The sequence below is a fragment of the Sciurus carolinensis genome, chromosome 2 (genome assembly GCF_902686445.1).
Source record: "Sciurus carolinensis chromosome 2, mSciCar1.2, whole genome shotgun sequence".
Taxonomy (NCBI): domain Eukaryota; kingdom Metazoa; phylum Chordata; class Mammalia; order Rodentia; family Sciuridae; genus Sciurus; species Sciurus carolinensis.
This window is the reverse complement of record NC_062214.1, coordinates 192,098,296-192,110,042: the sequence shown is the minus strand read 5'-3', so window position 1 is coordinate 192,110,042 and position 11,747 is coordinate 192,098,296. Positions and strand designations below refer to the sequence as shown.

General features: G+C 41.1%; 1 protein-coding gene and 1 non-coding gene across 2 annotated transcripts in view; one reads left to right on the top strand and one right to left on the bottom strand.

The window, feature by feature from the left end:
• Positions 1 to 586: 586 nt before the first annotated feature.
• Positions 587 to 690, top strand: LOC124978391 (U6 spliceosomal RNA). The gene has a single exon (XR_007107422.1). It is a non-coding gene; the product is annotated as a U6 spliceosomal RNA (small nuclear RNA).
• A 9,274-nt stretch (positions 691 to 9,964) lies between these two features.
• The window catches only part of Ak7 (adenylate kinase 7), a 61,078-nt gene continuing 59,295 nt past the window's right edge, over positions 9,965 to 11,747 (bottom strand). The window contains exons 17-18 of the mRNA XM_047542174.1: positions 11,044 to 11,202; positions 9,965 to 10,749 (exon numbers count right to left, since the gene is read on the bottom strand). Of these exons, the coding sequence (XP_047398130.1) occupies positions 10,711 to 10,749; positions 11,044 to 11,202 (198 nt within the window). The 3' untranslated portion in view covers positions 9,965 to 10,710. The remainder of the gene's footprint in view (positions 10,750 to 11,043; positions 11,203 to 11,747) is intronic.

Sequence of the window (11,747 nt, the reverse complement as noted above, 5' to 3'; positions counted from 1 at the left end):
AGTGACCTGGGCCTTGCTTGTCTTCACTTCCCTCCAGCTGCCCCAGGTGTCCACTGCCAGGGCCCCTTTGCTGCATTGGCAGTGTTTCCGACTGGCTGCTGAGAAGGTGTTGTCGTACTGGTATCTTAAGTGCTATTCAGGTAGCTTACCACCACCACCAGCCCACTAGAAATTGAACCCAGGGACGCTTAGCCACTGAGCCACATCCCCCGCCCTTTTTATTTTCTGTTTTGAGACAGGGTCTTGCTAAGTTGCTTAGGGCCTCACTTAGTTACTGAGGCTAGCCTCAAACTTGCAATCCTCCTGCCTCAGGTAGCATTTTACACAGAACAAGGTCATAGAGATGAATTCCAAAGCTAGTTTACAAAGTCCACAGTGTATATAAAAAAAAAAAAAACCTGTTTTTGAGAGTAGAACCTCCTCATATATTGGGAACTACTTGGATTGTGTTCTGGTATCATTTAGGAGGTAATAGTTGGAGATACTCTATGATTCGGAGATTTTTATTAATAATAAACTTTGATAGTTCATTTGGCTGATACTTTAAGAATTTAATCAAAAATTGAGTTTAGAAGTTACTAAAGCAGTGCTCACTTTGGCCACACATATACTAAAACTGGAACAGTAAAGAGATAAGCATGGCCCCTGCCCAAGCGTGAGACACAAATTCATGAAGTATTCAATATTTTTTTAAAAGAACTAGTTACTAAGATAAAAATAATAGCATAAGCACTTTCATCTAATGAGTACTATACTCTTGAGCTGTCCTTTCGTTAAATTCTCATCCACTTTGTTAAATAAAAATTATTGGAGGTCATTGTTCTAGACTAAACTCCTGCAGTAGCCCCAACAGACTAGAATGAAAGTGCTGCTAAAGTTCCATCAGAAGAAACAATTATCTGACTTTCCCAGGAGTCGGAGACAGAAGCCAGAATTACCAACAAGCCAGTTCCAGCAGCATGCTAATGAAAAATTCCCTCCACTTTCATCCTTATGAACTAAAACCCAAGAACTCCTAAAGTAAAAAAAAGGAAAGTAACTCTGAAATGACCAATCCCCTTGTGGTCCTTGTTTTTGCTTTTTCAGCCCTTTTCTCTATTAAACCAACATCTAGGGACTGAGGGTGTAACTTAGTGGTAGAGCACTTGTCTAATGTGGGTGAGACCCTGAGTTCCATTCCCAGCATGTCGAAAAAGAAAAACTGTTTAGCCTGAGGCAAGATAGAGAAAAACAGGTAGAATGAAGACAAAAACACAAAGGAATATAATTTTAATGTGAGGTTCTGCGTATCATACAAGGCCTATCTTTCCCCAAGTCACTCTGTCTCCCAGTACTGCAAGCACAAGGCCCTGGGTTCAATCCCCAGCACTGCAAAAAAAAAAAAAAAGGTAGTTGGGGGGGGGGGGATACAACATTTAAAGAAACCTAATTTAGGGGATTTTCCAATGCTGTCTATCAATCAGATAAGCCAAAGGATCCTGAGACCAATCAGATTGATGACATCCTCACATACTTTACCATGCCCACCCCTCGCCATGTTTCATTTAAAAGAGCAGCCTACACACGTAAATCAATTGTGTCCCCATATGCCAATGATGAATTAACTGAAAGAGAAATTAGGAAAACTATCCCAGTCACAATAGACTAAAAAAATAATAAAATACTTGGGAATCAATCTAAAAAAGAGATGAATGACCTCTACAAAGAAAACTACAGAACACTAAAGAAAGAAATTGAAGAAGACCTTAGAAGATGGGAAGATCTCCATGCTCTTGGATAGGCAGAATTAATATTGTCAAAATGTTCATACTACCAAAAGAGCTATACAGATTTAATACAATTCCTATTAAAATTCCAGTGACGTTCTTTGTAGAACTAGGAAAAGCAGTCATAAAATTCATTTGGAAAAAGAAGAGGCCCAGCATAGCCAAAGCAATCCTTAGCAAGAAGAGTGAAGCAGGGGGCGTCACAATACCAGACCTTAAATTATACTACAGAGCTATAGTAACAAAAACATGATATTGGCACCAAAAGACACGAAGACCAATGGTACAGAATAGAAGACACAGAGACAAACCCACATAAATACAGTTATCTCATACTAGATGAAGGCACCAAAAACATACAATGGAGAAAAGATAGCCTCTTCAGCAAATGATGCTGGCAAAACTGGAAATCCACATATAGCAGAAGGAAATTGAACCCCTATCTCTCACCCTGCACAAAACTCAAAGTGGATCAAGGACCTAGGCATTAGACCAGAGACCCTGTGTCTACTAGAAGAAAATGTAGGCCCAACTCTTCATCATGTCAGCTTAGGAATTGACATCCTCAACAAGACTCCTAAAGCACAGGAAGTAAAATCGATAATCAATAAATGGGATGGCATCAAGCTAAAAAACTTCTTCACAGCAAAGGAAATAATCAAGAATGTGAAGAGGGAACCTACAGAATGGGAGAAAATCTTTACCACCTACACCTCAAGTAGAGCACTTATCTCCAGGATATAGAAAGAACTCAAAAAACTTAACAACGACAAAAAACAAATAACCAAATTAATAAATGAGTAAAGGAACTGAACAAGCACTTCACAGAAGAAACATGAATGATCAACAAATATATGGAAAAAATGTTCAACATTTCTAGCAATTAGAAAAATGCAAATCAAAACTACACTGAGATTCCATCTCACTCCAATCAGAATGGCAATTATCAAGAATACAAGTAAAAATAAATGTTGGTAAAGATGTAGGAAAAGGGTACACTCATGCGTTGCTGGTGGGACTGCAAATTGGTGCAACCACTCTGGATAACAGTATGGAGATAAAAACATGGAATGGAGTCATCATTTGACCCTGTTATTCCACTCCTCGGTATGTACCCAGAGGACTTAAAATCAGCACAGTACAGTGACGAAGCCACAACAATGTTTAAAGCAGCTCAATTCACAGTAGCTAAGCTGTGGAACCAACCTAGGTTCCCTTCAGCAGATGAATGTATTGTGACGGGCTGACAGATTCAACTCCTTGGAAACGTTACAGGTCAGCCTATATGGGCAATGACTACTCAGACTCCATTTTGGTCTAAGACTCCATGTTATGTAGGAAATGAGCTTCTGCCATGGGAATGCCCGCCTCTGTACCCATCATCAGTTACTTAGCATGACGTGTTTAGCAATACAAAATGACAATTCTTATATGATGAAAACTGTTCTCTTTGATTCCTGTTTCTCCTAAACAATGCACCATGTGATCAGTGATGCCAACAATGATTGTGTGGATGTTAGTAACCATTCTTTAGTTTGTACGTAGGTAAGGGCCATTTTGACCCACTTCCCCCTCCGCTGATGATTTCATGATGTTAGTTTGTAATTTTGAATCATAGCAACAGATGCTTATGATTGATGTGGTTTTTGGTATAAGAACCCCTTCAACCCTATGGTCAGGGCTGTTCTCCCAATAGCCATTTTTAGGGCATTGTGTGAGACAGTCAGCCAGCCGGCTTAATAAAGACTCTCAAATTCAGACTCCTTGGTGATGATCGATCTGTTCTTAAGTTGCGCCCCACAACTTGGATAAAGAAAACGTGGCATATAAACACAATGGAATATTACTCAGCCATAAATAAGAATAAAATTATGACATTTGCCAGTAAATGGATGGAACTGGAGACTATCAGACTAAGTGAAATAAGCCAGTCCCAAAAAAACCACAGGCCAAATGTTCTTTCTGATATGAGATTGCTAACACACAATAAGAGAGGTGGAGGGAAGAATAGAAATTCATTGGATTAGACAAAGGGGAGTGAAGGAAAAGGAAGGGGGATGGGAATAGGAAAGACAGTAGAATGAGTTGGACATAACTTTCCTATGTTCATATATGAATACACAACCAGTGAAACTCCACATCATGTTCAGCCATAAGAATGGGAAGTATACTCCATGTATATAAGATATGTTAAAACATACTCCACTGTCATGTTTAGCTAAAAAGAACAAAGTGATTATAAAGACACATATTAAAACAGCACGCTGAGGAACTCTAGAGAGTCTCTCTTGAGATGGCCACAGTCTCCCTTGAATGTGTGTTCCCTGTTTTCCGAAACAAATCTCCGTGTCCACTGACACATGCTGAAAGTAATTTCCATCATGTGTGATAAGAACCCACTTGTCCTGAGTTGAGATGCTCTTTCTTCTGGTGATATCTCTTCTCTAGTGACAAGCCCATGAAAACACGTATTTTTGTAAATGAAGTGCCAGATTCTAAAATGAGCTTATATTTGTTGCAATTTATCATTTGACACCTTTCCTCCCGACACCCCCATACTGGGATTGAACCCAGGGGCACTTAACCACTGAGCCACACCCCCAACCTTTTTTATTTTGAGACAGGATCTCACTAAGTTGCTTAGGGCCTCAATTGCCAAGGCCAGCCTTGACTTTTTTGGGGGGAAGTGGGTACCAGGGATTGAAACCAGGGGTGCTTGACCACCAAGCTACATTCCTGCCCTTTTTGTTGTTGTTGTTGTTGTTATTTTTGTTTTGAGACAGGGCCTAAGTTATTGAGGCTGGTCTCTAATTTATGATCCTCCTGCCTCAGTCTCCCTCGTTGCTAAGATAACAGTCATGCACCATCGCTCCTGGCTAGCAATGATGTTTTCCTCAACATAGGTCCAAAGTAACAATGCCAAGTGAGCATGGACTGAAAACTCTGAAACTAAAATAAGCCTTTCCTTCTTTAAGTTGATTTCTCTCAGGAATTTTGTCCCAGTGACACAAAGCTGACTAATGCTACTCTGGTGTTTTAGGACCATTATTAAGTAAAAAAGGGGGTTACTGGAACACAAGCACCATGATACCATGGCAGTCAGTCTGATGTCTGAGACAGCTACTGGGTGACTAATGGGCACCTAGCATAAACAGCTTAGAAACCAGACCAAGGAATGATTCACGTCCCAGGCCAGACGGGGGACAGCACAAGATTCCACCAACCAACTCAGCAGAGTGCACCATTTAAAACTTATAGATTATTTATTTCCGGAATTTTCCATTTAATATTTTCAGACCACAGTTGACCATAGTAATTGAAACCACAGAAAATGAAACCACAACCCAGGGAGACTACTACATGCTGGCAAGTGGAATGGCAAGGAATGCCCATATTAAGGGTTAGGGAGTACTCCCAAATGGTTTTCCAAAGTGAGAATACTAATCTAAATTCTCACCAGCGAGACATGCGGGTTTCACTGACTCCACATCTGGCCAAACCTTGGTAATATCAGTCCTTTTGATTTTATCTATCTGGCTGGGGTTATAGTGGCCGCTCATTGTGGTTTAAATTTGCATTTCTCTGCTGATTAATGGTTTTGAATAATTTTTAATAGGCTGATGGTTCATGTAGATATCCTCTTTTATGAAGTTGTTAATCAAATTTTCCATTTTTAAGTTGGGTTATCTTATAGACTTGTAGGAATTGTTTTATACTCTGATTATAAGACGTCTGTCACATACATGTGTTGCAAATATCATCTCCCATTCTGAGACTTGACTTTTCCGTCTTCTTTTCTTTTTATTTTTCTGTTTTGGTGCTGGGGATGGAACCGAAGGCCTCACATATGCAGACAAGCTCTATCACTGAGGTACATTCTCAGCCTACCATTTCAGTCTCCCTTCCTTCCTTCTTTCCTTCCTTCCTTCCTTCCTTCCTTCCTTCCTTCCTTCCTTCCTCCCTTTTTGCTCTGCTGGTGCTGGGAGTTGGAACCACTGAGCTATATCCCCAGTCCTTTTTATTTTATTTTTTATTTTGATATAGGTTCTTACTAAATTGCTGAGGCTGGCCTCGAACTCGGAATCCTTTCCTCAATCCTGAGTAGCTTGGATAACAGGTATACAACACCATGTCTGGCCTTCAGTCTTTTAAAATTGCCTTTAAGAAACCTTTGCCTGCGGGTCCTAGTGTGCACCTATAGTCCCAGCTGCTGGGCAGGTGGAAGCAGGAGGATTGTTGGACCCCAGGAGTTTGAGACCAGTCTTGGCAACACAGTGAGACCCCATCTCAAAAAAAGAAAAAAGAAAAAGAACTCTCTGCCCACCCCAGGGTTATGAAAAACTTCCCTTATGTTTTATTCTATTCTAGAAACTTCCTTACTTTGATTTTCCTACTCTGTTATATGATCCATTTCAAAGTAAATTGTGTGCCAGGCATGGTGACACATGCCTGTCATCTTGGCTACTTGGAAGGCTGGGGCTGGAGAATCACTAGAGTCTCTGAGTTTGAAACCAGCCTGGGCAACATAGGGAGATTCCATCTCAAACAAGCAACTCGCATACAGTAAAGGTAGAGGTCAAGGTGCTGCTTGTTTTTGTTTTGGGGGGTGCTGGGGATTGAACCCAGGGTCTTGAACATGCTAAGCACGTGCTCTATCACTGAGCTCTACCATGTGGACCTGCAAACCACCTGCACCATTAATGAAAAATACCACACTTTGCCCCATTGAATCGACAAGGTACCTTTGCTATAAATCAGGTGTAAGTAAATCCGGTGATGGTAAATGTGTAGATCCATATCTGGACTCCTGTTCCATTGATTCATGTGTCTGTCCTAATTTAATTACTATTGCTCTATGATCAGACATGACATTTGGAGAATGTAAGCCCTCCAAGTGTGTTGTTTAAGGTTGCTTGGTGGTAGAGTGCTTGCCTAGCATGCACCAGGCCCTGGGTTGTATCCCCACCCCTGCAGAAAAACAAACAAACAAAAAAGCCCTGAAGATTGTTTTGAGTATGCTAGATTTTTGCATTGCCATATGCATATTAGAGTCAGATTAGAAATTTCCGTACACAGCATAAAAAAGGAAGGAAAAGCTGAGCACAGTGGCGCATGCCTGTAATCCCAGCAATTGGGGAAACTGAGGCAGGAGAATTGCAAGTTCCAGACCAGCCTCAGCAACTTAGTGAGACCCTCTCTCAAAACAAAAATAAAAAGGGCTGGGGATGCAGCTCAGTGGTAGAGCACCCCGGGGTTCAATTCCTAGTACTGAATAAATGGAAGGAAGGAAACAAAGAAGGAAGGAGGGAGGGGAGATAGGCAGAAAGAAAGATGAATGCTAGAATTTTGATTAGGATTACATTGACATTCGGGGGAAGAGTTGAAACTGAGCTTACAAATCATCAACCTGGTTTATCCTTCCATTTTCTATTTATTTCACTTTTAATTACTCTCGGCAATGCTTTGCAGTTTTCAGTGTAGAGATCTTATACATATTCCTTAGCTTGTCCCTAGCTATTTATTGTGACACCAGCTCTTTAAGTAATACGGGAGTATGCCTATCCAAACTTTAGGCACAGAGAGAGGATGCTTGGCAGTGACAGGTGGGTCTGCTCGGTAGACGAAGAACATATAGATTGGGGACTATTGTAAAATGACATTTAAGGGAACAGAGCAGAAACATGAAAAGCCCCCTCAGTTACAAGGCCTGCAAGAGTGAATATATTAAAATAGAGAGGGAATATGTCAAGAAGAGCCACGGAGGTAAATGATCACTGCCTATCCAAACAAAGGCAGGAAAGTACACTTTGTCAGGAGGGCTGGGACCCCACGGCAGGTGTGGCCAGGAGGTGTGTATCAAGCTAGAGGGGGAACTGCCTTGTCCTGGTTGTGCATTCCCAGCATCTGGCCATTTGGCTTCTCAAAGAATGTGCTTCCTGGAAGAGAAGGTACTGGTGAAGCAGGTGTAGGAGTCAGCCCTCTTCCCAGTTGTTTCTCGGTGCAAGTAAAGCGGTGCTCTGACGTCATTCCTGGGCTCTCGGTCAATCAGTGAAGACAAGTCAGCACCCAGTGTCTGTCTGTCTGTCTGTCTCTCTTTCTTCTTTCACTTTTTTGTCTTTTCAGGTGGGTCTTGCTGTGTTACCCAGGCTGACCCTGAACTCCTGTGGCTGGGACGTTGGCAGACAGGTGCCACTGTGACTTGGCTGAGAGGTAGAATCCATAGTGAATTTGCCAGGATTAGTGCCACATAATGTGGCTTCGTGGTGACCCTGTTACTTAAGTGTTCCATTACAGCCCTCTGGAAATGGGAATGGAAACTTTGTTGAATGACTAGAGGTTTGAATTAGTGATACGTCTGTAAACACACAGGTGTGTGTCAATGATTTACATTTCACTTCCGTAATTTTCATTCACTGATTAATATTTATTGTACCCTATCCTGCCCTATGTTTTCTTCCAATTTCTAGAGATAACAGAAAAACAAAATCCTTGCCTTCAGAGAGCTTACATTTTAGTGAAGGAGATGGACAATAAACACATAGATATAAAAATCCTGTCAATGTGAGCAGAGAAAGGAACGGAGTGGGCCATCATCGAAAGGTCGCTCTGTGCAGACCTCTCCTAGCAGGTGACATTTGAGCTGAGCCTGGATGAAGTGACACCAAGCCAGGGCATGTGTGTGGGCAGCAAATCCAGTGAGCGTGGCAGTGAGGAGCCAAGTGAGGGGGACACTGAGGTCAAAGGGGTCAGGTTGAGTGGAACCTCCCAGGCCCAACTCAGGACTTTGCCTCTTAGTCCAAGTGTGACAGGAAGGCAGGAGGGCTTTGAGCTGCTCTGCTTTCTGTTTTATCAAGATGCCTCTCACTGAGAAGCTACGAGTAGTCACAGAAAGGAACAGGGCAAGAGAAGGGGGTCCAGCAGCGATCTGGGTGAGAACCCCCAACCGTGTTGCCTGCACCAGGGGAGGTAGTGCTGGGGGGATGAGAAACAGATTTAGGGTGTGCTTTCGAAGTTGAACCAGCAACTTAGGATTCAATAACGACAAAAGACAACCCCAGGGGGCTGGCGGGGTGGCTCAGTGGTAGAGCACTTGTCTGACATGTGTGAGGTACTGGATTCAATTCTCAGCACCACATATAAATAAATGAATAAAATAAGGTCCATCAACAACTAAAAATATATATATATCAGGAAAAGAGAGAACCCAAAATAAAGTGGGCAAAGGACTTGAATATTAATTTTTTCTAAGGAAGATATCCAAATGGTCAACAAGCACATGGCAACAGGATTGGGAGATAACTCAGTGGTAGGGTGCATACCTAACATGTACAAGGCCCTAGGTTCAGTCCCCAGGACCAACATGCGTGTGTGCACGCACACAAAGAAGTAGAAGGCGGGGCCGGGGGAGAGAAAAGAAAAGAAAGAAAGGAAGGAAGAAAAAGAGAACATTCTTGACTGTCACCTGGCTAGATCACGGTGGTGGGTGCACAGCACTGTAAATGTTCTTACATACGCTGTATGGACTGAACATACACTTTAAAATGGTCACGAAGGCACACGTTACGTGTATTTTACTATGTATCATGGTTGGAAATATCCCCTGAAAAGATCATGTGTTGAAAGCATGATCCCCAATGCAGCAAGCTTCTGAAAAGGGTTTTTTAAGCAATAATTAGGGTTCTGACCTCGTCAGTGGGTTGTTTGCTGGGTTGATCCATTGATAGCTGAATGGACTACCGAGTGGTAACTGTGGACAAATGGATACTGGCTGGAGAAGTAGGTCACTGGAGGTGTGGCCTTGGACTATATCTATCCCTGACCCTTTCTCCACCCACCCCCAACCCCAGCTTCCTGGCTGTGACGAGTCCAGCGGCCTTCCTCTGCCATGACCTTCTGCTCCACCTCAGGCCTAGCGCCACGGAGCTGACTGACCATGTGCTAACACCTGTGAAACTGTGAGCCGAAATAAACTTTTTCTCCTCTAAGTTGTTCTTGTCAGCTATTTTAGTCACAGCAATGAAAAGTCGACTAACACGACCATGATTTAAAAAAAAAAAAAGTGAAAGGCTGGAGATGCAGATGAGCAGTAAAGCATTTGCCTGGCATGCGTGAGGCCCTGGGTTTGATCTCCAGCACCTCAGAAAAATAAACAACAGTAACAAGATATGTACACACAGACATGCAGTCTCTATCATTTTTAAAATGCAGTTATATTCAGGTTACATTGTGAAATATATACATCATTAAAATAATTTCTCGTTTGGAGGAAGTCTAGGAATTTTATGGGGTTTTTAGAGCTGGAAAAGAATTGATAGCTTAAGCCTGTATTATAAAGTCAGTTTGTCAAAAATATTTGGCAACTTTCTAATTATCACATATATCAGTATTCATTGTGCAACAAGAATTTTTCCATCACAAAGTTTACAGTTCTCTGATTCATCAGCTAGAATCCTGATCCTGATCTCAGAAGCAGCCTTACAGAAGCCAGTCTTGTCTGATTTACTGAGACTCAACAACTATTCTATTTATTTCCATTTCTAACCATTGGTATTGGGGCATGGTACTAGGTTAACAAGTTGTGTAAAATCATTAGAATACACGTCAGAATAATACATAGTGTGATGTTCTTTACGCTATAAATTAAATTGCTAGGGGCATGAATATGCAGAATATTTGAAACTGATCTAATAATGAAATATTAAATCAACATTGATTTCCTGGGCTACGCACACATGCCATATCAACTTACTGTTCAGTTGTAGTTTTAATGAAGTTATCATTCATTGCCATGTAGTTTTTTATAATAATTTTACTTTATAAAATATTTGCTTACAGAAAAAGAATTTTCAAAAAACTGAGAATTTTTAAGAGCAAGTTTTTCAAATTACAGGGTTAAGATGCTCTCTCGTTCTGTAAAGTTACACGGTACAAGATCTTTGAAGCTTTACTGCATCTCAGTATTATGCTTGAAGAGATATTCTGCCTACAATTAAAAAAGAAAAGTCAACAATTTACAAGATATTTATTATTAGTTATATATTTGTATTATTAATACTTATAATTTTAAAAGCAAAGTACATAACTTCTTTGCTGCCAAACAAATAATAAAATTTTATTATATAAGAATAAGTAGGGAGAGGAATGTTCTTGTATACTATGAATTTGAAGCTATTTCCCAAATAACCAGACATACAGTTTCTCTATCTCAACTGCCTTTCATTAAATTTCAGGCATATTTTATTTTCAAAATGATATTTTGAAAAATTAAATCTCTTACCAGAAAATCTACAGGATCATCCGGTCTAACTTTACAGCACTCGCTCAGGCCCTGCATGAGGGTTGGCATGACATAGGTCATTAAGTAATTCCTCAGGGGAACAGACTGAGCCTCCAGCAGCTCTCTTTCTTCTCTTTTGACTTCCTCTAGTCGTTTATTCTATGAGTAGAATATTTGGGGGTAGGGTAAACGTACAGTCAGAAAGGATAAAACGTTTTTACACAACCCAGCCCCCAGACTGCATTAGAACTAGATATGCTGCAAATGTTACCACCTTATGATAAAGATGACATTTCCAATCAGCAGGGAAAAGACCTGAATGGTGTTATCACAACGGTGTAGTCATTTAGAAAATCAAATCCGAGATCCTTTCCTATACCAAAATAATTTATAGCTGCCCAGATAAAAAGAAAATTATGGGAGGAAATAAAAAGAAAAATCATGGGAGTGCTATTAGAAAGTCCCAAGGGATTAATACAGCGACATGTGCTATTCCTTGCTCAGTGGATAGTCCCCCTCTCTTCAGAGTAATAACTCCTGATTTCCTTTGAAGACTCTTGCTTTCAGCCTACTGTTTTGGTTTGGGCAAGACTTAAGCCCATCAATCTAGATGTCTTCTGACCGTCTTAGTTAAGGACAGGCACATCAGGTGGGGCTTTAGAATGAAGCCGCTGTGGAAGGTAGAGCAGAGGGGGAGCCCCAAG